General features: G+C 37.1%; 1 protein-coding gene across 1 annotated transcript in view; it reads right to left on the bottom strand.

Annotated features, from left to right (window-relative positions):
* LOC107035956 (hemicentin-1) overlaps window positions 1–25,414 on the bottom strand; it is a 222,807-nt gene that overhangs the window by 114,006 nt on the left and 83,387 nt on the right. Inside the window, exon 3 of the mRNA XM_015253624.2 lies at window positions 9,331–9,542. Coding sequence (XP_015109110.2) covers window positions 9,331–9,542 — 212 coding nt within the window. The remainder of the gene's footprint in view (window positions 1–9,330; window positions 9,543–25,414) is intronic.

The raw sequence follows: 25,414 nt of genomic DNA, 5'->3' as shown, positions 1-25,414 counted from the left end.
TTTTCTCTTCAATTATTGATCCATCGGAACGGAATATTCAATTCTATTTTGTAAAGATTTTCATCAATAATTCGAAAATATCATTTGCAATGATTACATTATAATAATCCGATAAAATTTGTAGTCTCCAATTCTCAATTTCTATCATTTAATCTATTCATTCTATCAAAAGACAGGAATAGACATAAAATTTATGGGTATTCTTCCATTATTAGAAGAAATATACTGATTTTAAAACTTTTCGGAGAAATTGAAAAAAATTTTTTTTTTATTTCTTCCCGTCTACTTTCTTCATACTTTTTTCATTTCTTCTTGTTAACGTGAAACCATAAAATTCCAAAATATTCATATCTCGCTCATTTTCGAAGAAAAAACAGTGATACCAAGTTTCCATCGACAAAAATTAAGAAAAACAAATTTTCTCCATTTTCTAGCCGATTGTCCCTTTCTGTTTCTTCTTTCATTTCCTTTTCATAATAATAATTTTATATTAATAACCATAGGAATGAGTAGTACCGATATCCTTTTATCCTATGAAAGGCAAAATATACTTTTAAAATTTTCGGCAATACATGGAGAGATTTTTCTATTACCTGAATGAGATTTCGAATGACTTTTGTTTCGTGAGCTTGTTTTGATCACAAAAAAAAATCACTTTATTGATGTTTAACATAATTCCTCTCTATTCAATATTGTAACTTGTGAATTAAGGAAAAACTATGTATACAATAACAATAGAAATGGATAAAATTAAATTAATCTAATTGTGAAGATGGAAATAGAAATAAAATAACATAAATAAATCTAATGGTGAATTCCATGAGTCGATAAAATTATTGAGTCTTGACATTCAAAATACCTTAAAAAATTGTATTTAATTTTTTTAAATTAATTTTTAGCAAGTACCAAAAGTCAATTTTTCCGGTTAAAACATTTCTGAATGTATTTTTTGTTTTAGAAGAGACAAGAGTACATTTTCAGGTCTTCAACAGGTATTTTCGACGGAAATTTTCTGTTCTTTCGATTGAACATGATTTCGGTTACCTCATGCCATCGGAAATGCTCTAAAATCGCCAATAAAATTGAAAATTCCCCTTTACGAACTTGGTGAACTTTCCCTCTAAGCTTCCATTATCAACTGTCGAAAAATTATTTACTCTTTCCATGACTTTGTTCCTCCTTTTCCTTTTAAACAGAGCATTGAATGCTGGATTAAGAGAACGTATTGGATAAATTGGATTTTGATTCCATTTCTCCCTCTCCAAACTCTATTTCGATCCCCCTCTCGATTTATGACACATCCCGAAGACCCAGTTATATAAAAATCTCTGTATACGGCGTTATGGAAGGGTGCACTTGGCCTACACACATTGCGAAAGGGGGGGGGGGATCCCACCAGGCAACTGTAGGATTGTGTGAGAAGGGTCCACCAAGGAAAAGGGGGGTCAACTTCGAAATTATCGTAGCCTCCGGAGCGAGGCGTTTTTTCGATTTATGCCCACCATAAATTCATGTGATTCTCTCTCAAGCGCTTTTTCCAATCTCTTCTTTCACCTCGAATTTTCTGTTCCTCCTTGTTTTTTCATTCTTGTTTGACGATCTTTTTTTTTCATTGTTTTATGATTCATGGTGAGGAATTCTTCGTAATAAAGATCGAATAACCGATGATAAAAATGGTAAATAATTTGAAACGTATCAATTTTCCAGGACAATGAGGGAAACTGGATATGTTGAGTTAATATAAAGAGTCAACATTGACTCTAGCCGATTCAATATTATTATTCAATATTATTCCATTTATTATTATTTTTATGATGGTGTGGTTTGCTTGATTGGAGATACTATTGTTGAAAAATAATGAACATTCAGATTCAGGTCATATGAACTTTGGGTATCAATATCGAGGTGCATCCATTTTTATTTTCGCTCTAATTATCCTTCTCCAATACTGACTCATTCCCAAATTGTCTCATCAGTAGAAAAATCCAACTGAAGCGATAGGGGAGGCCCCTACCGCTCTGATTTACTCCCTCACCGCCTCTAGCCACCTATACGATTAAATTTCTGTACGATTTTTTCATACGTGAGGCACCACTTCCTCTCACGGTACCTTTAGCATGTGTTGAATTTTAGAATCGTCCTCGTATGCATTTTAGAATTACACATTCGTTGAATTTCACTATCCCTACACGAATCCCTAAACATCGGGGATGGCACCCTAAAAATCACAACTTTCTTTTCCTTATGAATTCTTGAATCAAGTATCAATTCGACGTGGAGCAACTATCAATTTCCCTTGGATGAAGTCATTACCTAATACTTAATAACAAAATATTTCTTGATAGACTTTCCTCTATTGGGGATATTTTCATCCTGAAAAGGCAGTTTAGTTGTTATGGACACACTACAAAAACCAGGTGTCTGACAGCTATCTGAATTTAAGATGTCAGATGGTAAAAAACGTCTGAATCTTTAAAAGTGTCTGAAAATCTGACTGATGTCTGAAAACTTCAATCACCGTTTCTGTCTGCAAATGATGGTAGACATTTTTTGTGTCTGAGAAATTTCAGGTATTTATTTTCAGATATTTTCTGTGTCTGAAATTCAGTTATTTATGAGCGATTCAAACATTTCACTATTACGAGATTTCACCTGATTCAGACGGCAAAGTCCATTCAAACATTAATTTTTTAGATATTTCTCATGTCTGAAAAGGTGACTCATCCACTGCAAAAACTAGGTGTCTGATAATCATCTGAATTTAAAATGGCAAATGGAAAAAAACGTCTGAATCTTTAAAAGTGTCTGAAAATCTAACTGATGTCTGAAAATTTCAGACATCTTGGTGTCTGAAATTGAAATATCTCGATTGATCCAGACACATTTTAATCTCTCAAAAGTGTTTAAAAAGTGTCTACAAAAGTGTCTGAAATTCAGACATTAGTTTTCGCAGTGCAGCAGACATCATCATGATCATGTTTGAGACTTTAAAATTCAACCAGAATTTTTTCTTTCCCCGGTAATTTTCAATTTGCGATTTTGTGGTTCAAACAAGACTTGTTTGAGAACTAGTTCCCTTTTCCTCAGTGCAGAATTCAGGGAATAAACATGTTCATTTTGAGAGCGCCTCCCTCATTGTTTGTCCTTCGTCACGGTTAGTTTTCTACTTACGACGACGCGAGAGAGAGTGAACCGCTGAATAACAATTGACAAGTGCTAGTCCACAAGCGTGGGTGATCGCCTGTGGGGGGGACATCACTTGTTCTGTTCTCTCCAGTCGTGTTCTGGTGTATTCGTCCCCTTTGGTTTCACACAACCGCTTGTGTGACGACTCGACCGCGTCGAGAAGGCGGAAAGAGGTATATGGTTTGTTAGCCAATAGCCGCACGGCTTTTTAACTCTAACCCCTTTCCATGAAAAGCCGAGGGGACATCACTCTCACTGCTGAGGGCTAACGCTCTTGCGTTCACTGTACACTTCTCTACACTCTGTATGTTTCGAATAGATAATACACGAGGTTGATGACCTTGTCCTGGTAAGAATGCAGGGGTTTAATGAAATATTCAGAGGGAAATGAAAACTTCTCTGGAATTCATGAGATATTTTTGTGACTAAAAGGAAATTTAATTTACACATTCAAATTTGAATTTTCTCTGACATTTTTAGTCGTCCTGCGGTTGATGAAACGATGAAACTCAGGAGTCCGGACGTAGAGCGAAATATTATTTATGACACACAGCGATAAGTTATCTGACGAATGTGACTATATAATCCGAGCCGAAGGCGAATATTTTTATCGCCTGATGACATCTCTCTATGTTATAAAAATCCAAATCGACTCCTCGTGATAAAAATTTAGTATTCGAAATTAAGACTCCACAATTCAGGGTCACAAGGGTCAAAATAAGGGTCTCAAGGATCCAAATAATGGTCATGAGGGTCAGAATAAGTATCGTAAGGGTCAAAATAAGGGTCTCGAGAATCCAAATAATGGTCATGAGGGTCAGAATAAGGGTCACGAGGGTCAGAATAAGACATGAGGCTTAGAATAAGGGTCGCGACGGTGAGATTAAAGGTCACGAGGATTAGAATAAGGGTCACGAGGATCAGATTAACGGTCACAGGAGTCAGATTAAGGGTCATGAGGGTTGAAATAAGGATCACAAGGGTCAGGATAAAGGTCACGAGGTTCAAAATCAGAGTCATGAGGGTCAGAATAAGGGTCACGAGTGGGAGATTAAGGGTCACGGGAGTAGAATACGGATCACGAGGATGAGCTTAAGGGTCACAGGGGTCAGATAAACGGTCATGAGGATCAGAATAAGAGTCAGATTGAGGGTCGTGAGGGTCAGGTTAAGGGCCATAAGGGTCACAAGAGTCAGAATAAGGATTATGGGGTTCATATGGGAGTTGGTGAGCGGAACGAGCAGGGGGCGTGGCCCCCTAATAATATACTATTATTTGAGTATTCCTCGTTATTTAATGGAAATTCCAAACTTCTAATTTCTAGAAAAATGAAAGAAGTTTCTTCCGAGTTCATTTATAAAGCACTGAAAGATTAACTTCATTCCATTTATTAATTCTCATTAATTTCTCAACGAGTTCCCTTCACTAGACCTTATCCTGGCAGATCTGACTCTATTCTTTTAATTGTAACGCGGAATGATTTTCACTCTATCGCGGTAACCCTCATTATTTTCCATTGAATACAAAAAGAATTGAATACTTCAAATAATACTTCTTCATTCGACTCTAGATTTCTTTCTATCTTCACTCTCGACGAATGTATTATCCTTGATAGCATTAGATGGAATAAGTTGAATCTATTGACTTTTTGTTATCAGACATATTCCTGGTACTCGAAGGTATGTCACGTTGCATCGAATCACACAGTTGGTATATCGTTGAAAAAAGAACTTTTATTTGATTCATGTATGATTCCACGATACTGGTATTTGATGCATATGCCAATATTGGAGATATTTGAACAATGGCAGAGATGGAGAGGGGGAGGGAAGACGAGAGAGAATGGAACAATTTCGAATGGATCAATTTTTCTCGCGACATTTTTCTATTCCGTGACTTCGCCCTCATATCTTGATAGGACAAAAATCCTCGTACCTTTAATCTTCTATTTTAGTTTTTTCCCATTTACATTAAATAATGCAGGTGTAAGGGTTTATGGGGACAGCATTTCCATAAATTGCAGGAAGAAATAACTTTTTCTACATTTTGCCGTTTTTCTGTTCTTTTTATGGTTTGAGTTTTGTTCTATTTGTTTGGAAGACACGAGGAAAATTACATAGCCATCACAGACGGGTTTCATGAGGAGTTACTCCGTGAGGGTGATGTAAACTGGGAGCGAGACACCCGAGTGGAAATTCAAATTAAGCTGGAATAAAAGATTGATCAGTAAAAACTGTTTTTGGTCATTTCGGCCGCAAGGCAGGGCTTCACGGACACTACGCGTCCCTGCCTACGGTCGTCGTGATAAAAAATATTGTTTGTGATTTGATTGTATAAACCTTTTCTAACTCACATAATTGCAAAATCATATTCGCCAAAAGATGAGTTTCTTTTGGTTTAGTGATGAAAAATACTAATATTAATCAGTTGTCCATCAGATATGTGAAATACTGAAAAAATCCTTATTTTGACATTTCAAAAACTTGAATTGAAGCTTTCGAAAGGATTAAATAGAATTTTTCAAGTCTTAATTTGAGAATTCAATTTGAAGTTCTAATTTGAAAACTGAAAATATCAATTGGAGCCTTCTGAAAGTCGTCACTTGAGACTTTCAAATCTCAACTTGAGATTCAAACGTCTCAAATTGAGACTTTCAGAGGGTTTATATTGAGCTTTTCAAGTCTTCACTTGAAAAGCTCAATATAAACTTTCAGCTCAATATAAACTTGAGCTTTCAAGTGAGACTTTTAGAAGTCTCCTTGAGATATTTGAAAGTCTTAACTTGAGACTTCACAAGTCGAGAGTTTCAGAACTCAATTTAAGATTTGTGAAAATCTCCGTTTAACACTTCCATAAGTCTCAGTTTGAGACTGCTATAAGTCTGAATTTGAGATCGCATTTAAGTCTCCAATTTACGTGTTTTTTTTTTTGGGTGTAATCCTTATTTATATTTTATACTCGAATCAAGAATAATATACTTGGATCAAATATATAATATACTCGAAAATATACTGGAAAATATACTTGATTCAAGTATATTTTCAAGTATATTCCATTCACGTATGTTTTTTTCCGTGATGAAATAACATGGAGATAATTTTTGTCATTCCATTTCACCTTGACTATAGAGAGAAAGAACTCAATTCAAATATTCAAATAATTCTCAATTCTAGAATTCCCCAGTGTCTCTGAAACATATCTCTGACGTTCCATACAAAATACTAAGAAAGAAGGATGCAATTAGGAATTTTTCCCAGTACCTCCACTCGGTATTTACTTGATTCCGAGGGCCTGTGTAACGAGAGACAATCGGTGGCCACAATAAAGACGTTGGACGTGGAGACTGGAGGTATGTACGGGCCACTGCGTTGTGTCCCTCTCAACAGAGAGGAGTATAGTATGAAAGAAGGAGAGTCGCGCGACTACCGGACGAGCGTCGGAGACGTAATCTGGCAAGTTCCAGGAAACCAATCTTCTCTGATGAAAATACCGTCTCTTGTCTGAGGCGGGCTAACGCAACCACAACCTTTTTTGTTTGCTTTTTTTACCCTTTCATTTGGAATACCGCCGCTGTGTTTGACCTTTGTGGAGTTTTGATAATGGCTATTTCATATCAACACAAACTTATCATCGAAATTGAATTGAAAGAGTAGCTTTATTGGGAGAATGAAATTATTTTTCATTGATCGACGTTTTTCACATAATTAACTACTGAATCATATTTAGCGAATTAATCCATCTGTCGATTTATGAAATCATTTGAAAATCTGTTCATTTTATGAATTTTTTCGAAAATTAATTCCTTTGAGAATTCAGTTTTCAAGAATTTTGTTGGCTTCCGAATTGAGAAATAAATTTTCTTGAATTTAAACACGAAATCTTTATTGTAAGACTAAATACAAGTACAATTTGAGATGTTTTTAATATCTTGCTGAATAGATATTACTCGTTAGACTGTTCGAATAATTATGATTAAGGTGTTTCGTGTGTAGATCACTGAAGGGGGGGGGGGGTGAAATGGAAGGGGAGTGTAATTCTCCTCGAGCCCTGATTCAATCGCTGAGCATCAAATTTTCCAATTTCCAAGTAACTATTTAAGTGTTCATTTGAACACTTTTTGTATATTGATTTTATTTATCAGATTAATTGATTTTTTTCTCAACACCTACGGGTGTCAAATAATTTTAATTGAATGTTTTTCTAATTATTGAAATAATATTAATATGCACCGACGTCGGTGGCCGAGTGGATTAGACACAAGTCTAGTGTGCGAAAGGTTGTGAGTTCGATTCCCCGTGGAACCGAATTTTTCAACGGAAGGCTCCGGCGAGCGGGAGGTTGCTAATAGAGGAACCGCCTGTACCGGCATGGGTTTTCTGTGGTTTCCCCATGCTACTTCTATGTTCTATAGAAGTGCGAATGCGGTACAGTGTAGAATCCACAGCCGCATGCATAGGGTTGGATAGAGTGCCGAATGGGACCCGAAAAAGGGACTCCGAGGCCGCAAAAAAAAAATATTAAAATGTGTCTCGAGTTGGTAAACCTGTCGAGTCTTTTCTCTCTCTCTCAGTTCTATGGTCCAACCCATACTTTTCCCATGATGCTCACTGACATTCGAATCGCGCGCCTGCGCGTGAATGCGTAATTTCCCCGAAGCTCGTAATTTTCCGAATCATTTGTTCAAATAACTTTCTTATGAAATCTGAAGAAAATCTGAAATTTATCCATATTCTTACGAAAGATTTGATGTATCACCCACTAGTTTTTTCTCAATAGTCCATTATTTTTTTGGGTGCCGTGGAAATTTCCCTAATTGAGAGCGGGGTAACGTCAGAGGTTATAGCTGAACGGGTTATAAAAACATCCAAATTTCATTTTTTTTTCTTGAGGCTGAGATCAGAAAAAAATGTGCAAGAATTCTAAATGATGCAGCATACTCAGGAATTTCTCTCATGAATTTTCCAATTTTTTTTCATTATTTTGACTTTTTACACGAAAGACCGTAAGTTGGAGTACAGAGAATTTTCAGTTAAAATCCTCTGAGGGTGAATAGTAGGGGTTGGAATGACTGGAGGGAGAAGGGCCCAAGCTAGTTGATTGGGTAATTGAGGCAAGGGATGAGGCTTGAGAGCCTTGAAAGCTGGAAAGGTAAGGGAAAGGTACCGCGTAACCGGGAGGTAAGGGGAAGGTAGGTATTTTTCCCTTACCTCCCCCCCCCCCTTTCACTGGAGAGGGTTTACAGTAAAAGCTATTAGGAAAGTGAAGGATTGGGTGCCCCAGGTACTGAAGGCAATTAAACGATTCCAATGGATTTGGGACTGAAGGATAATAAAACGATTTGGGTCTCGGAGTTTTCGGAACTCATAAAACCGTAATAAAATATTTTTGCATGAAAGGATCTTCGGAATGGAAATATTCGGTGGACGCTTGGAGAGAGGCCCAAGATTTTCAGAAAGTATTTCTAGGAAAGAGTGGGTATGCATCAATTTTCAACAGTTTTGGATTCCGGATTGAAAGAAATAACTCACTTCAGCTTAAAACGTTAACCAATTTAGACCTTAATTGGTCTTCTAGAATTTCCGTTCTACTGCACAATCATAGCAATAGCGCCCCATATTTCAACATCAATCTTCAAAACCATATTTTACTGAAGAAATTGAGACGTTATTAAAAAAATGGCTTCACACACTTAACATATGTCTGAAGCCAAACGGTTCATCATCTTGTCAATGTCCGCCGGAGTTTCCCTGTCTCCCCACTAATACCGCCGAAAAGACACGATTTCGCAGTTCCTAAATTCAGAACTATTATTTCCAATTGAGGACCATTTTTTCCATGTTCATTCATCCGCACGAAAAGTTTGACTTCTCCAGCAAAAAGTACTCGCGTGCGAGTGAACGAACATAACGAAACCGAGCCGTCAAAGTTGGCTTCTACTTATCCCTCAGCGCCCAGCGAAAAATCGAACTTGCAGTTTACCTAGTTTCAAATTTACTCTTGTTGACTCTCACCCCCTTTTACCCCTTCCATAATCCTTATTTACTCGAAATTTTCAACCCAGAACACGACTGATTAAAATCCACCTTTCAGCATGCTACCATTCAGGAGTCTAGGTTCTTGTGGGATCTGAATTTAATTACTTACCAACAACTGATAGATTGTAGCGAATACTCCGGGATTGGCCCTGGCGGAAGTCTACCCGGCATCTATAGATTGCGGCGTCGTGACGTTTAACGTTGTCGACGACTAGTACTGCTGTCCGAGTCATTGTGGTTCTGAAGAAAGCTCGAGGACCGAAGACACCGGTATCGGAGGAATGTTGAGCGTCGTTCAGTGCTTTGTTTCTAACGTCCACTCTGAAACAATAAGAAAATGTTTGATGTCAACTTTTTCATGTCATGGATATTACATTAAGTAATGAGATAACTAGCGATGTTGATATAATATTGAGGGGAGAAGGCTTTTCTTTCGCAATATTAGGCCAACACTGATAGACTGATTCATTTATTCCAAACGAGATTCGTTAACTATTAACGAATGGTTCACTTAAACAGTGAAAATCGAGTCAAACAAGCCTTCTCAAATATGCATTTGTTAACTATTAACGAATGGTTCACTTAAACAGTGAAAATCGAGTCAAACAAGCCTTCTCAAATATGCATTTGTTAACTATTAACGAATGGTTCACTTAAACAGTGAAAATCGAGTCAAACAAGCCTTCTCAAATATGCATTTGTTAACTATTAACGAATGAACATTTGGTGGGATTGAATAGACCCTCGTCTCCAACCAAATCCATTCGTTAACAATAACTAATACTTTCTATCAGTGAAGTTTAACAAAAAAAATTTGAGTATCGAGTTGAGGCATTGGACTTGAAACGGGCTGGTCTGAACCATTTGGAGAATCGACTTATTTCGGTCCGAATGAAGTCTCATTTCAGTAGTGAAGCGGTAAACCGAGTCAAGTCGATTTTGACTATTAGCTAGTTTTTGCTGAATATCTCGGAATCTAAGAGAGATAGCAAAATTTTTCTTATGACTTTTTTTATAACGCTCTATTGGCTCTACAAAAAAGGTTATGACAAAAATCTTTCTATCTCTTTCAGATTCCGAGATATTCGTCAAAAACTAGCCAATAGTAAAAATCGACTTAACCCGGTTTACAGCTTCACTACTGATTTAAAAAATAGTGACTGGATTCAGTTGGGACCGATTCAATTTATGTAGATTCAGCGTCTCGATTCAATTCGATATGAATCGTGTATCAATCTGCCTTAAATCAAGTATCAGTTCGATTTCTACGACGCAGCTAATGGCTTGAGACGTTTCTTCTTTAAATAAACCAATTTTCGGCTTACAGAAAGCCCAAAATTCGGATTGATGGAGTAACAGTCACACTATTTTAAATAAGTCAAAACTAGCGTAACAGGACTTTGCAGTACCGCCATCTAGAGGTGACGCAAGGTCAATAAACGATAGTTACTGGTTAGGATTAGCATAAAGATGGCACTGAGAGTGCTCGGGCCTCCCCACTTCTCGAGGTTTCCCCACCATTTTTCGGAAAAGGTATAAAAGATAAAACAGAGTGGTGGAGAGTATCAGTCATCAATCTTCGCAGCGGTCAGATAAAAGGTTGGCAGAGCAAGAAACCTAGGGAAGCCTAAGGACTAGGACTAAGACTAGGGACTAAGAAGTATAACCCTAACACGTTGACTAGTGCCGCATCAATTAAAGATGATAGTTTACCATCTATAATTTTCCAAAGGATATAACTACGGATACTGAGAATAACGAAGTAGTGTCTATTAAATAATCCATTAAATCTTTATAAAATAATTTTTCTGTTTAATTTATCTGTGCTCTTCCATGTTGATGAAATAAATGAATGTGTTATTCAAATCCGGAACAGATAAATTCAATTTCACCTGTACTAATTAAATAGATAGATAAATCCGCCCCTTTTTATTGAATTTATCTGTTACAATAATTCGTACATTGATAGAATGATTTATTCATAGTAAACAAAGTTAACTATTAACAAATGTTAGAGTCGAAAGTGGCCAAATGATTATTTCTTAATAGTTAACCAATGATTCAGTTGACAGAAATGATTGAGACGAATCCAACATTTGTTAATGAATAACAAATCATGAGTTGTCGCGATGGAACTTTCCGTTAATTGTTTATTAAGAAATAGACCTTGCAGCACTTGAACGAATAGGTTTGTCAACTATAAATGAATCCTTCTATCGGTATAAACAGATATTATTGGGCAATGCTATCGCCTCGCGTGACCGGTCAATATTCCCATTTCACTCCCAAAATCAAGTCGAGAACTACTTGAATCAATACCTTTTTCCTTGGGCGCAACGACCAAACAGGCCTCAGATTATATCCAGCGTTATCTAGCTGAATTTTTCATGAGAATCTACTGAATTGTTACTTCAATATTATGGATATTACTTTGGGCATTGACGAGGTCGTGAAGGGCTCGATAAGGAAATGCATATTTCTCAGGCGTAAAATCCTCGCTCCAAGAATTCTGGCCTGATCCCCACTATATCCATATGTATATAGTCGTATTCTATATAAACAGACACAAAAGGTAAATATGAAATCGATGTCTGTTTTATGAATCGTTTTATCTCTCGGCACAGCGCGCTTACCAATATTTCACGCGATTCCCTCTCGGCCCACACTCTCCCCTCGTAAAAATGATACACGTTCACGGCCAAAGGGGTAAATAACAACCGAATAAATGTATAACCCCTTGTGCCAATACCCCGTGTCCCATCACCAACTAGGCCAGCGGAGATAGCCACGTTTTCTTCCCAAACATTTTCCTCATCCACCTATTTTTTTGGACTATCGAGCTTTTGTTCAGCTCCACAACTTTCTTTTTTCTTTATGATCGCCTTCAGGGGATGTACACGCTGGTACTAAAAATTTGAGTAGAGGTGGCTTATCATTATTTACGGTTTCCATTTTTGCGACAAATTTTTATCGAAAGATTTGAGTGATAAACTTTATTGGAGACTTCCTGAAATGGAAAAACTCGGGATTAATGGACCAATTTTTATAGGGGGATATTTTTTTTCAATTTTTGGAATAAGTCAAACGAGAGCAAATTGTGTGGGTCAGTAGGGCAAGAGTAAGCCTTGTGAATACAGCCAGTTCAATACAATGTATTCACATAATCGACTCAAAGAAATGCTCCTGTGGCCACTCCAATGAAGACCTTAACCATGTTTTCTTCGAGTGCTCCAGATTCGACGATCAAAGGAAAAAAACTACTGGAAAAATTGAAGAATTGGAACGAATTTCTAGTTCACGTCAGTCCAATTCTTATCTGTTTAGACCCGAGAGGATTGACAGCACTGATAGTCTTCTTGAAAGAGTGTGATCTACATACAGGGTGACGTGAACACCTTGTTTACAAATTGTGAGGAAATATAGAATAAAAAATCAGTAATTCAATGGCATAAGAATTATGGAATTACGACAATAAATTTTTGAATAGTGAGCGTTTGAATTTTTCAATTACCAAATAGCATCATAGTAATCTACCGCCATGCCGCCATGATTGAAAATGGCGATGGTATCACAATTATGGTGATATTTACTGCGATGATTTTGCGCGCGATATTGGAGCGCCATTCTGTGCGATAGTTCGAGCAATGTTCATTGCAGCCATGAACCGATAATTTTATCAACATGAAGAGCGATATTAACTATCATATCAAGTCCTATTGCCAAATGTGTCATCGTTTCCAATCATGGCGGTAGTCAATCGCAATGTAATTGGCTGAAGTATTGAAAAATTCTAATGTTCGCCATTTGAAAGTCCATTATGGGAATTTAGTAATTTTTATGCCATTGAATTCCCGACTTTGATGTGGATACGCCTATGGTTTCAATATGGGGGGTCATTTTCAAGAAAATTCTAGACATTTCGAGGAAATTCAGGGAGTTTCTAGAAAATTCGAGCGACTGCAATTAGTTTCTAGGAAATTCGAGAAAGAAGGAAAGACCATGAACGTATCCACCTACAATTACCGCTGTATCGAAGATGCAGCCGCCTGCAATTTTTTCTATTCTATATCGATCGGAAATTTGTAAACAAGGTGCTGACGTCACCCTGTATATGATTATCATTGTTCTATAATTTAGTATGTGAAGATAAAATGCAGATGTATTTGCAAATGAACCCGGCATAGAATCTTTAAAGCATCAATAAAAAAAAACCAATGAAATGGCGTTATGTTCTCTAAAATGGATCCCCATGTCCGAGGAAAGCCAACAATCATGATGATACGATAAATGAGATTCAATAATTCGCGTATAATAATGGACCGCGTACCTCGAAATGACCACATAGATCGAGGTGTGGGAGTGGTAGCGGCATAATGCGGCAAAATTCGCTTGCTACAGTAACCAACGTGTGTTAATATTTAGGGTTAGTGCCTTTAAACACGCAAACTACGAAGTGCATCACGCACTCCATCTTCTCCGACCATGCAAAACCGTCTTTCTGATAACTGTTTAGAATTAGGAGGGACACACTTAACTCGTGACACAGATATCAGTATTGTTTACTTGTCTCAATCCCTTAAAACAATAAGAACAAAAAAAGGAAAATTATCGTCACCGTATGTAAAACAAACGATCGATGATCTCTGTGAAACAAACATTGGCCTCAGTTCTTCTACATGAGTCGCGTTTTCATGGATTTTAGTCGTTTAATTTGAGAGATATTAATTATCAAAGTTGTGCAGTTATTGCTTGGGAATATGACGAAACCTCAAAAGTTTCAGCGGTAATTTGCTCTTCACGTAGAAACTAGTTCCTTGAGTGAATACATAAAAGTGATCGCATAATTCATGAACTCGAAAATAAAGCGGAATTTGAAGTTGTACCAAAGTCGGTGGCCGAGTTGGCTAGACGCAAGTCTAGTGTGCGAAAGATTGTGAGTTCGATCTCAAGTGGAACCGAATTTTTTAACGGAAGGCTCTGGCGAGCGAGAGGTTGTTAACAGAGTAACCGCCTGTACACTGTTAGAAATTTTTTGAAATTTAAGGATAATCGGGCGAGGAGGAAATGTAGGAGGTGAGAGGAAGGGGTTCCTATTGTTTTCCTGCAGACAACCAATCGCTGAACAAATAAATTTTTCCTATTCGGATTCAAAATTTAGGCAATATTAGGGAGTATCTCCGGATAAAAATTATTTTTGGAGCTAATCAAATTTATTTGTATCTGTTCTACGCATTGAATGGTTATCAGATCGTTTTTTTTTATAAATGAAAAAATATTAATCTATGCGAAAAAGTGGCAACATCGTCGGTAGTTTTTTTTCCCTCAGGAGCTGGTACCACTGGCTCGAAGGAGCTCCAATCACAACGCTTCAACGCTCTCGCTCAAGAGACGTTGAGTCCGATGGACTGTCACTTTTATTGAAATATGCAACTGCAATATTGTAGAGGGCCCACTACATCACGGTTTAACCTGTTGGTAGCCATCTTCAGACGAAAATATGAAGCAGAGATTAATGTCATGAAAATTCCACTCCTGGGGTTGAATCGCAAGGGCACTCAAGAGTACTTTGAAATTTTGCTCGAAGAGTACTCGAACAGTGGAATTTTCCCCATAGAATGTAATTATCATCAATTACGATGAATGCAGCTTCTGTTATTACCGTAAAATTTGGCACGGTCTTTCATCCACAAACAAATTTTTTGTGAATTGAATTGAGTAATAAATGATTACAATGGGCACAGGGTAATATCAATTGAATTGAAATGCTGCTTCATCTTCAAATGTCACTTTTCATCGGTACAAATTTATATCGCGGAATACTTTAAGGGGCTTTTTGCAACACTAGGCAACCATGCGCGCTGTCGCGCGCGACCACCTTCAGGTGTGGGCTGTAACGCACAATAACATCCTCGTAGTCATGGAAATCGTTGATTGATCCATCAACCAATCGCAAGGCGAATAAAAAGTTAAAAATCAAAACAACTATCAATTGTCAATCAACTTCATGAAAAAGAATAGACGGTCGGAGTGACCTCGAGATCCGGCCCCTGGGGGTCAAAATGTGACTCAAGTTGGAGTTCTATTTGCCGCCCAATTTGAGGCTCAAGGTCGAGCTCAAGTGTCAGCTGTTGCGTAATTGGTCGTTCGCACTCCGTAGGCTAAATAGGGAGTTAGTCCGAAGTTCACGAAAGAGGGTTAAGTTCGATTTTGACGAAAGTCGACGTTCCCCCTGGAAAAACGGAAAATCTGACCCTTTGAAAATATGAAAAAAATTTTTTTTCATTTTTCACTTTTTCCACATACTTTTGAGAGTTCTGAATAGCCTGTCGCTTAAATAGTTGGAATCAACGTTCACCCGGCTGAAAAATTCGATTTTGGCGAAAGTCGACTTTCCCCCTGGAAAAATCCAAGATGTGATACTTCGGCCCCCGGTGAAAACATTTTTTTTTTCTGTTTTCACTTTTTCCACATACTTTTGAGAGTTCTGAATAGCCTGTCGCTTAAATAGTTGGAATCAACGTTCACCCGGCTAAAAAATTCGATTTTGGCGACAGTCGACGTTCCCCCTGGAAAAACGGAAAATCTGACCCTTTGAAAAAATGAAAAAAAATTTTTTTTCATTTTTCACTTTTTCCACATACTTTTGAGAGTTCTGAACAGCCCGTCGCTTAAATAGTTGGAATCAACGTTCACCCGGCTAAAAAATTCGATTTTGGCGACAGTCGACGTTCCCCCTGGAAAAACCGAAAATCTGGCCCTTTGGCTCCGGGTGAAAAAAAAAATTTATTTCGACATTTGTCACGCCTCCGGGGGTTTCATTAGCATCAGAATCTTTAGAAAATACAGAATTAACTTCCACTTGGCGAAATAATTCAATTTTGTCGAAAATCGACTTTCACCCTGACCCTTGACCCACGTGAAAATGAAATTTATTTTCGTCTTCTTTCACCTCCGTGGGTTTCATTGGCATCAGGGAGTCAATAAATACAGAATCAACGTTCACTATTTTTTATTTAAATACCGCCTGCAAACGGGGAGATGAGGGTGGCTAAAATATATTCTGCAACCTTGTCTCCTCATTGGCTACAAATTTCAACCCTCCGCATACATGCCTTCCCCTCCACCCCCTCATGAAATCCCGCGGTCTCTGTAGTATAAAGGAGGACTTCTCAGGACCGAAAAGAACTGAGGATTCGAAAGGTCTCCGAAAAAGTACGTCGCAGAACTGATTAGGACTTACCAGGTCAATCTAGGTCTGGAGAGATCCTGAAAGACCTGTGTACGTCCAACCAGAACCAAATCCTCGAGCCGGGAGGGTGTTTAACCGATCAAGTGTGCAACTCAGTTGAAAAGAAAAATAAAATCGCCTAAATAAATTATTCATGTTACAAATTATTTTTCTCATCAAATTAGAAGTGTTATGGCGTACTTTTCCGGTCTGAAAAACAATAATTAAAGAAAATGTTCATAAATAATGGAGGACTTGTGACTGCAGTGGTAACAGTCGAATTTTGATCGGGCAACATCGCACGCTTCGACTAGTAGTGGGGTTGTAACAGTGAGATGAATGTTTGTGTGTGCTATACGTGTCCATATGTTTTCAGCACTGAATTATCGTCACCGACTTTACCGACCTCGATCAGCTGTTGTGTGGTGTTGTCGTGTTGCTTGACTCGTAATGGCGGTCACATTTTTTTCAGAGGAATTCGAAAATCAATCGAAGATATCACGCCTATATGGCCCGGTCCCCTACTTGTCCTCGCCGGCGATAGATTTTCCATAGTCTAAAGTAAATGGCTTGTGGTTTTTTTNGAAAATGAAATTTATTTTCGTCTTCTTTCACCTCCGTGGGTTTCATTGGCATCAGGGAGTCAATAAATACAGAATCAACGTTCACTATTTTTTATTTAAATACCGCCTGCAAACGGGGAGATGAGGGTGGCTAAAATATATTCTGCAACCTTGTCTCCTCATTGGCTACAAATTTCAACCCTCCGCATACATGCCTTCCCCTCCACCCCCTCATGAAATCCCGCGGTCTCTGTAGTATAAAGGAGGACTTCTCAGGACCGAAAAGAACTGAGGATTCGAAAGGTCTCCGAAAAAGTACGTCGCAGAACTGATTAGGACTTACCAGGTCAATCTAGGTCTGGAGAGATCCTGAAAGACCTGTGTACGTCCAACCAGAACCAAATCCTCGAGCCGGGAGGGTGTTTAACCGATCAAGTGTGCAACTCAGTTGAAAAGAAAAATAAAATCGCCTAAATAAATTATTCATGTTACAAATTATTTTTCTCATCAAATTAGAAGTGTTATGGCGTACTTTTCCGGTCTGAAAAACAATAATTAAAGAAAATGTTCATAAATAATGGAGGACTTGTGACTGCAGTGGTAACAGTCGAATTTTGATCGGGCAACATCGCACGCTTCGACTAGTAGTGGGGTTGTAACAGTGAGATGAATGTTTGTGTGTGCTATACGTGTCCATATGTTTTCAGCACTGAATTATCGTCACCGACTTTACCGACCTCGATCAGCTGTTGTGTGGTGTTGTCGTGTTGCTTGACTCGTAATGGCGGTCACATTTTTTTCAGAGGAATTCGAAAATCAATCGAAGATATCACGCCTATATGGCCCGGTCCCCTACTTGTTCTCGCCGGCGATAGATTTTCCATAGTCTAAAGTAAATGGCTTGTGGTTTTTTTTCAATATCTTGAGTGTCGAACCCATGCAACATCTCGATCAAAGTTCACACGGTCACGTTTCTTCCCTAAGCGTAATGTTACAAGAAGTGATCTTCAGACATTAATTTCTCACTAGGATGCCCCGATGGAAGGATTAAGATTATTACTAACTTGCGGCTCAAACATGAACCCAGCATATGAGACAATATTAAAATTATGGTGAATAATGTGGGTTTTGGCTATACATCCTTAAATAATAATAATGAAAAGTTATTTGGAAAAAAGGCGAGTCCTTTTAGAACATCCGTAACAAACATCCAGCCAAATTTTGCATAAGGCAGACAATTCTCCCTTTCATGTGCCTCTTTATCTTCTGTTTATTTTCAACCACCAAAAGAGAATAAAAATTTCGTAACACTCGTCATCGCCCGTTGCTTTGTTCTGGCGTAAAAACATTGTTATGCAGATGCCCCACCACAACGATTCATTGTATTGTCACCCAACTGCGCAAACTCCCTCCGCTATTTTCAATTGTGCATTTGTTCCCTTGGACTGAAAAATCATCCACTGGACTGTTTCCACCCCAATCCCCCTTCCCCCATCCATAACCGCTGTTAATGTTTAATAGCATCCCTCACTTTCCGGAAAATCCTTTTTTTTTGTCGATTGAATGGAAATAAAACACGTAATCAACGTTAACGTGAAATACGCGCTGGCTACCCAGTCAATTTACGTGTACAATTCCCTCTCTCGCTTTTAACTCTTTGGAATGAGTCGAGGGAGTCTACCAGGAATTGTTAAACGCTTGGAATTGCTCCCCTGATACGTACCGGTACGTTATATACAACTAGTGCTGGAATATTAAAATCTATTTAGCTGGAGCTAACGCGCAAGATTTACTTTGAATATCTGTCACGAGGTATTCCTGGTATCAAATGTTTAATCAACGTTTTGACTGCTTGATATTTTCGTTAAATGTCGGAATAGGAGTTTTGAAAGAAAATGAGATCGTTCAAGAAACTTTTGAGTGCAAAAATGCGGAGTCGATGTTCTTCACATTTGCTCCATAACATGCAGGAGTATCCATATATTCATGAATTATAATTACTGTTAAATTATTATTAGTCAATTAATTGAGTTCTCTTTAAATGTTAATTATTGTAGGAATCAACAATTTAAATGGTCAAATTTTGAATTATTCATTAATCAGTAATCGAGTTAGGAAGATTGACGATTATTTGGATAATCGGAAATGCCTTATAAAAAATTTAGTATTATCTGCTTAACAAAAAATTTTTAGTTCCATAATTTTAAATATTTCAGTAGCGAAGTGGTCAAACGGTTTAAGTCGATTTTGACTATTGGCCAGTTTTCGATGAACCTCTCGAGATCTAAGGGAGATAGCAAAATTTTTCTCATAACCTTTTTAATAGAACTCAGTTCACTCTACATAAAAGGTTATTATGAAAATTTCGATATCTTCCTTAAATTCGGAAATATTTCCGGCAAAATAAACTAAAGACTAACTTGCCTTAAACCATTGGACCACTTCGCTACTCATTTAATTCATCATCAATTGGAAATTGAGATTATCAATTACTTTGCTATTTTTAACTTTCGATTAGTATATTCAAACCTTGATCAATGTAAGTCGGAAATTCCTTTAATATTGACGAATCTGAAGATTGATGGGCTGTTATCCCTGATAACATTTGAATATTTATAATAATTATTAAGGAGTGCCTCCCCTGATCCATGAAAGTCTGTTGCGGCTGAATAAACTTAGCGAGTGACTTTTGATATGTGATGGGACATCTAAAAAATAGGGATTATGTAAAATTCAACCCATTTTGCCCCGGCTTTTATGGTAAAATCTCATTTTTTATATTTTACCGTAAAAATGCCCCATGGAGTACAATTTTCCAAACCCAACCCCCATTTAAAATTCAAACTTTTTTAAATGTTGGTTAAGCTGCAGAGAATACAATGGGGTACACTGTTAAAAATTTTCGTCTGAATTTTCGTGTCAAAACTCAGAAATTTTTATCGCGTTCAGTTTCCACTGAAACTCCATCAAATCTCATGATTGAAAAACCCAATACTCCATAGATTGTCAGCTTGAAAAAGAATAAACTTCTTGATTTTTCGGTTATTCATTCCGTGAAAATTCGGAAAAATTAGGAACATCCAAGAAAAAATTGAAAATCCATATCATTTTGTTTCTGAATATTCATGTTTCATTGAAAATTCAATCAAGCTGTGAGATTTTCGTCTCACTCCCACTAAAAACTCATGAATTCCCTTGGATTCTAAGGCAAACTTGAAATTTTCTCACCATTTTCCTTCTAAATCGGATTCAATGTCACTTTCAGGAGAATTACTACGGGATTTGCCATGGAATTTCAAAAAATTTCCAACAGTGTATCCGTTTGGCTGAATTTTAATTAGGTCGTGAGAAAATCTTTTTTTTTTCGATTTAGATTAGAAATTAGATTAGGATTAGTAATTGAATTAGCATTAGATTTCTAACTGGGATTACGAGCAGGCCATTCTGATCGACAATTGGAGTAAAAGTCAATGGAATTTCATGTTTCTTTGAAAATTCAACTAAAGTCCCATTTTTTAGCTGCAGGAAGACGGAAATTCCGCAACTGACATGAATTTTCAGTTGAAAATTAATATTCACTGGCAAATTCCCTTGAATTTTCAATGAACTCCTTTTAAATTTTTGGAATTCTAGGATTTTTTAGACGAACTCCCTACGAATTCAGAGGAATTGGTAATTTAAGGAGAGATTTTCCTGATTTTTCATTGATTTCCTCGGAATGATTGACCTCAAATTTACAATTCCCCAGGATTTCTCCACGAAATTATGACATTTTCAATGACAATATTTCTTGAAATTTGAGTGGATACGGAGAAAATTATTTCGTGAATTCCAATAACTCGTTGTTGAAAAGAATGAATTACCAACCAGTTAGAGAATTTTAACAGCTAGTTAATTTCTATAACTAATTGGTGAATTTCAACAATTAGTTGGTGAATTTTAACAGCTCGTTGTTAAATTTCACCAAATAATTTTCTCCGTGGAAATGTTACTTGTTAAAAATCTCCAAACTCATGACGGAAATTCCAATGGAAAATTTAACAGTGTATCTTCCTTTCATTCCGAACTATTTAAAAAAAAAGCACTTGTTAAAAAATTTCTTTTTCCTCTATTTCTGTGGCTCGGTGGGAGATTTGCATGCGAGGAGATAGATGTATTGTTGTAAGGACCTTCTTTGTAGCGGAGAAAGATTTACGAGAAGGCCACAAAGAAAGTTTCGCTCGAAAAACCGATCTTGAAGAGACGTTTTGGCTTTTTTAACTGGAATGAACGGGAATCGACCTACAATTTTGGATGAAAATATTGCAGCAGGACGATCGAGGGAGAGGGTAGGAGGAGATGGGTTGAAAGACATACAAGTATGGAATAAGGGAGCTTTTAGTAACATCAAGTTTGGTCTTATCTCAGCTACTCTGAACTTTCCTCTGGAGAAGATACGAGGACGAAATGGGGGAAAATTAAGAGAACCTGAGATCCCAGGCTCTTGATTAAAGACATCGAATTCTAAATCTAGATGAACGCGATGGGTTCGAGGTATTGAAGACGAGAGGGGAACAACGTTTGGTAACGAAGTACACAAGAAAAGTGGATAAAACCCTCTAAAAATGATATTTATAATTTTTTTAGTGAGAATATGGCATATTCAATTACTCCAATAACACTGTTGACAGTTTTTGCCTGAAATTTCTGGTACATTTCTTCGAAATTTTTATCAAATGACAGTCTCACTGAAATTTTATGAAATTTCATTGAACAAAATTGCAATTTTGATCGCAAAACCTCCGGAACCGAGACATTTCAGTTCAATTAATCCCAAGAAAACAATGAAAATCTTAGACATTCAGCTAGATATATTCTCCAATCTTCAACTAAGGATATACAAGTACTGTGGCTACTTTTTCACCACTGAAATACTTTTCCAATTTTGTAGTTGAAAATAAGAGTTTTTACTTGAGTCCCATTTGACCCTAAGTTTCCGGACATTTTACAATGATTTTATTTTTAAACTTTGTAGGTCTGGATTTGAATCTCGATATTCAACCGTTAGAAAACATTTGAAATACCTAAAAAAAATTAGAAAATTACTGTTGGAGGAAAATTGATGAAATAATTTAAAAATTGGATTCTTTGAAAATTGCGATCCTTTCACCGGTCCGGAACTCCTGAGGCGCATTGCTGTATTGCTCGCTAATATCAATTTGAAGTTATCTTCATTTTGGTTTTGCATTTTGCCTGCAGGTCGCTAAGTTCACTTAGGCTGATTGCATTTATTACTTGGAGCTTCTTGTCATATTTAATTGTTTTTTATTTAGTTTTTATTGGTTCTGATTATATTATTTGCTTATTTTTACTGCTGCCAGCTTGTACTGAACCTCTAGACATACTAGGTTGTTGTCTCGGTATCTTTATATCTCTTTTTCTGTGACTTTTATCACCCAATTATTTCTTCATTTATGTATATTCATATATATATATATATATATATATATATATTGACATGGAACTCCTCCTGTAAAATGGTACCATGTACCAGAAGCAGTATCGAATAAATAAATAAATGAAAAAAAAATTACGATCATTTTTTATAAATGATTGGTAAACAATCAATTTTCCACCATCAAAATAATTTATTAATAATCGTAAAAAATTGATTCATATTTATAAAAAATGAGGTCTCCGAAAGTTTAAACAACTTAAATTATTTATTTATAAACAACGAATGTTAAAAAAAAATTATTCTGTGCAAAATTTAATTTTCATGGCGCTGAATACTCATGATTTGTTTTTCAAATTTTTCCCAAGGAATTTAATTGACAAATTTGATGATTGAAAATGGTTGAATCTATAGTGTTGTCTGCATCAAACTGTCAAAGATACTTATTTCCTTAAAAAATGAATTATTCAAAGAATGATATTTTATGCAGTATAATTGGGCAGTGAATATTCATGATTGATCGAAAATTCAAATAAGTTGAGAGATTCTCGTGTTTCTGCTGCCCAAAAATTTGGAATTCCATTAAATTTTCAATAAAAGTGGAAATTTCATCATTTAGATCTCATGTCGTCCTCTTAAAAATTACTACCAAATTGTCCAAGAAATTCTAATCGATTTCCTAATAATAAAAATTGGAAAATGTGGGAATTTAAAATGTGATAGCTCACGATATTCGAAGGGGCATAGACGATCGTAGACACATTTCCCTTATTCGAATGCACTGAAAAATTCAAATTTCCGATGAACTTCCAGTAAAAATAGAAGACGACCGATCGATTGCGAAAAATTGTTCAAAAATTAATGAAATGTTCTCTCATTTCAGACATCTTCTATGAATACAAAAGAAATATATGACATTTCCAACCCAACTGAACACAATCGCGTGTATCAGTAGCATGTAAACATTTCTTTTATTCTCCTGAGCATATACACGCAAAGCCTTCTCCTTATTTATATGCAAATGGAAAAATACCAATCGCGCACAAGAGGACATTTTTGCACGGTTGGACCAGAATTGAAGGAACAAAAATCGTCAGACATTGGAGAAAAAATAGGGCAAAAGAAATCATTGAGACAAGAGATATTGTGAAAAAAAAGTGGATGCGGAAGAGCTCACGAGACTGTGTAGTCCTATCTGATTCCTGAACTAGTACTGATGAAACAGGATTATGGGAAGTATTTCCCAAGCTGGGGCTCTCTCTATTCCAAATCAAGACATTCCGAGAAAAAAAAAAGGGGGGGGGGGGAGAGTGCCTATCGATGGCAATCAGATCCTCTCTACTGGAGACTCGCTCATGTCAGTATTTTTATCCACTGAATGAGAGAAATTTTCCTGAATCCGTCTGAGATATTTATCAGGGGGTGATACAGGTGAATCTGCACTGATAGAAAAAATTATTTCTATTGAGATGCTTCTTTCTTGGTTCAAATGTTACATGCTTGAATCAATGTCAAATAAATAAGATTTTACGGTGAATATCAATTTCTTGTTGAGATATATTTACTTGAATCAAATAAATCAGTTCTTGGCGTAGTGATGCCGCGAGACGCGAGAGAAACGAGACGAGACGAGACAAACGAGACGAGAGACATTACGAGACGAGACGAGAAGAGAAAATCGAGTCGAGAACGAGAGAAACGAGAGACAAGACGAGAATCGAGAGAGCCTCCCCCTCTCTACCCCTCTGTGTATTTGTTTCCGTGCAAATTGGATTATAGAGACGAGATAAGGCGAGACGTGACGAGACGAGACAAGAAGAGTCATCGAGACAATGACAGAAACGAGACGAGACGAAACGAGACGAGACGAAACGAGACGAAACGAGACGAGACAACACCAGACGAGACGAGAGAATCTCTCAATTCTCGACGAGACAAGAGCAGAAATTGCTCTCGTATTTCGATATGAGATGAGACGAGAGAATGGTTTCCAGGAAACGAGACGAGAAGAGAAGATGCAGTTTCTCGTCTTGTCTCGCGGCATCACTGCCTTGAAGTTTTATTTTTTTGATAAATCAATTTCTTACACTCATCAAAGTTAGATTTCATCCAAGAAATCAATTAATGAAGATTATTTTGTTTTGCTTTTGGAATTTATTGTTCCTCGTTACACTTAACTGGAGTTATACTAGTTTAACAGTGCACGTCGTCATTAAAAACATGAAGATATGGAGGCACTTTACATGCCACGGTTACCCATTCACCAATGATCGGATCAGCTCTGGCCAATCAGTAGTTACTGTGGCCATAGCAACTGAATATCACCACTAGAAGGCTGACGATATGTATCGTTGTATCTCAATTCACCTATCCCCCCGCCCGCGCACGTCCAGTGCTCTTCGTACCCTCTCCTATCCCACTGATGTTGACATTCCGTCTGCAATATATGGGTAACAACTGCCTCATACCTTCCGCCTTCCCACCCCTTGATCATACACATACTCTCTCCTATTTAGCTTCTGTACCTACTAACTGATTGAGGCTGATTGACGCTCTGTCCGAATGGCCGACACGCCCGTCCAGCTAACGCATAATTTATAATTGCCAGCAATGGGCGAATGCCATTGGTACATTCGCTTGAATACATATGGCTCTATTGTTTCATTGAACTTTCTCGTATTGAAATTACCGTCGATGAACGGAACATGCAGTTTCAATCATCGATTCATGAACCAAAGAAATATTTGATTGGAGATTAATAAATGATTTTGGGGAAATCATGGAGTGAATGTTTTCGTCACTATTGACTCTAGTGAAAAATTTTTCTGAAAAGTCAGAGGTAAAAGTTGTTTTTCGTAGTCAGCGTTATGTCCCACGTAAAGGATCATCGAAATCTATAATTTCGAGTTATTAGCGGAAAAAATATACCTGAATTGAGTATATTTTATTATATATCGGAATATATCGG

Source organism: Diachasma alloeum, unplaced genomic scaffold, assembly GCF_001412515.2.
Source record: "Diachasma alloeum isolate Michigan unplaced genomic scaffold, Dall2.0 Dall_scaffold_00203, whole genome shotgun sequence".
Lineage (NCBI taxonomy): Eukaryota > Metazoa > Arthropoda > Insecta > Hymenoptera > Braconidae > Diachasma > Diachasma alloeum.
The sequence above is the reverse complement of the archived record's forward strand: the minus strand, read 5'-3'. Positions and strand labels throughout refer to the sequence as shown.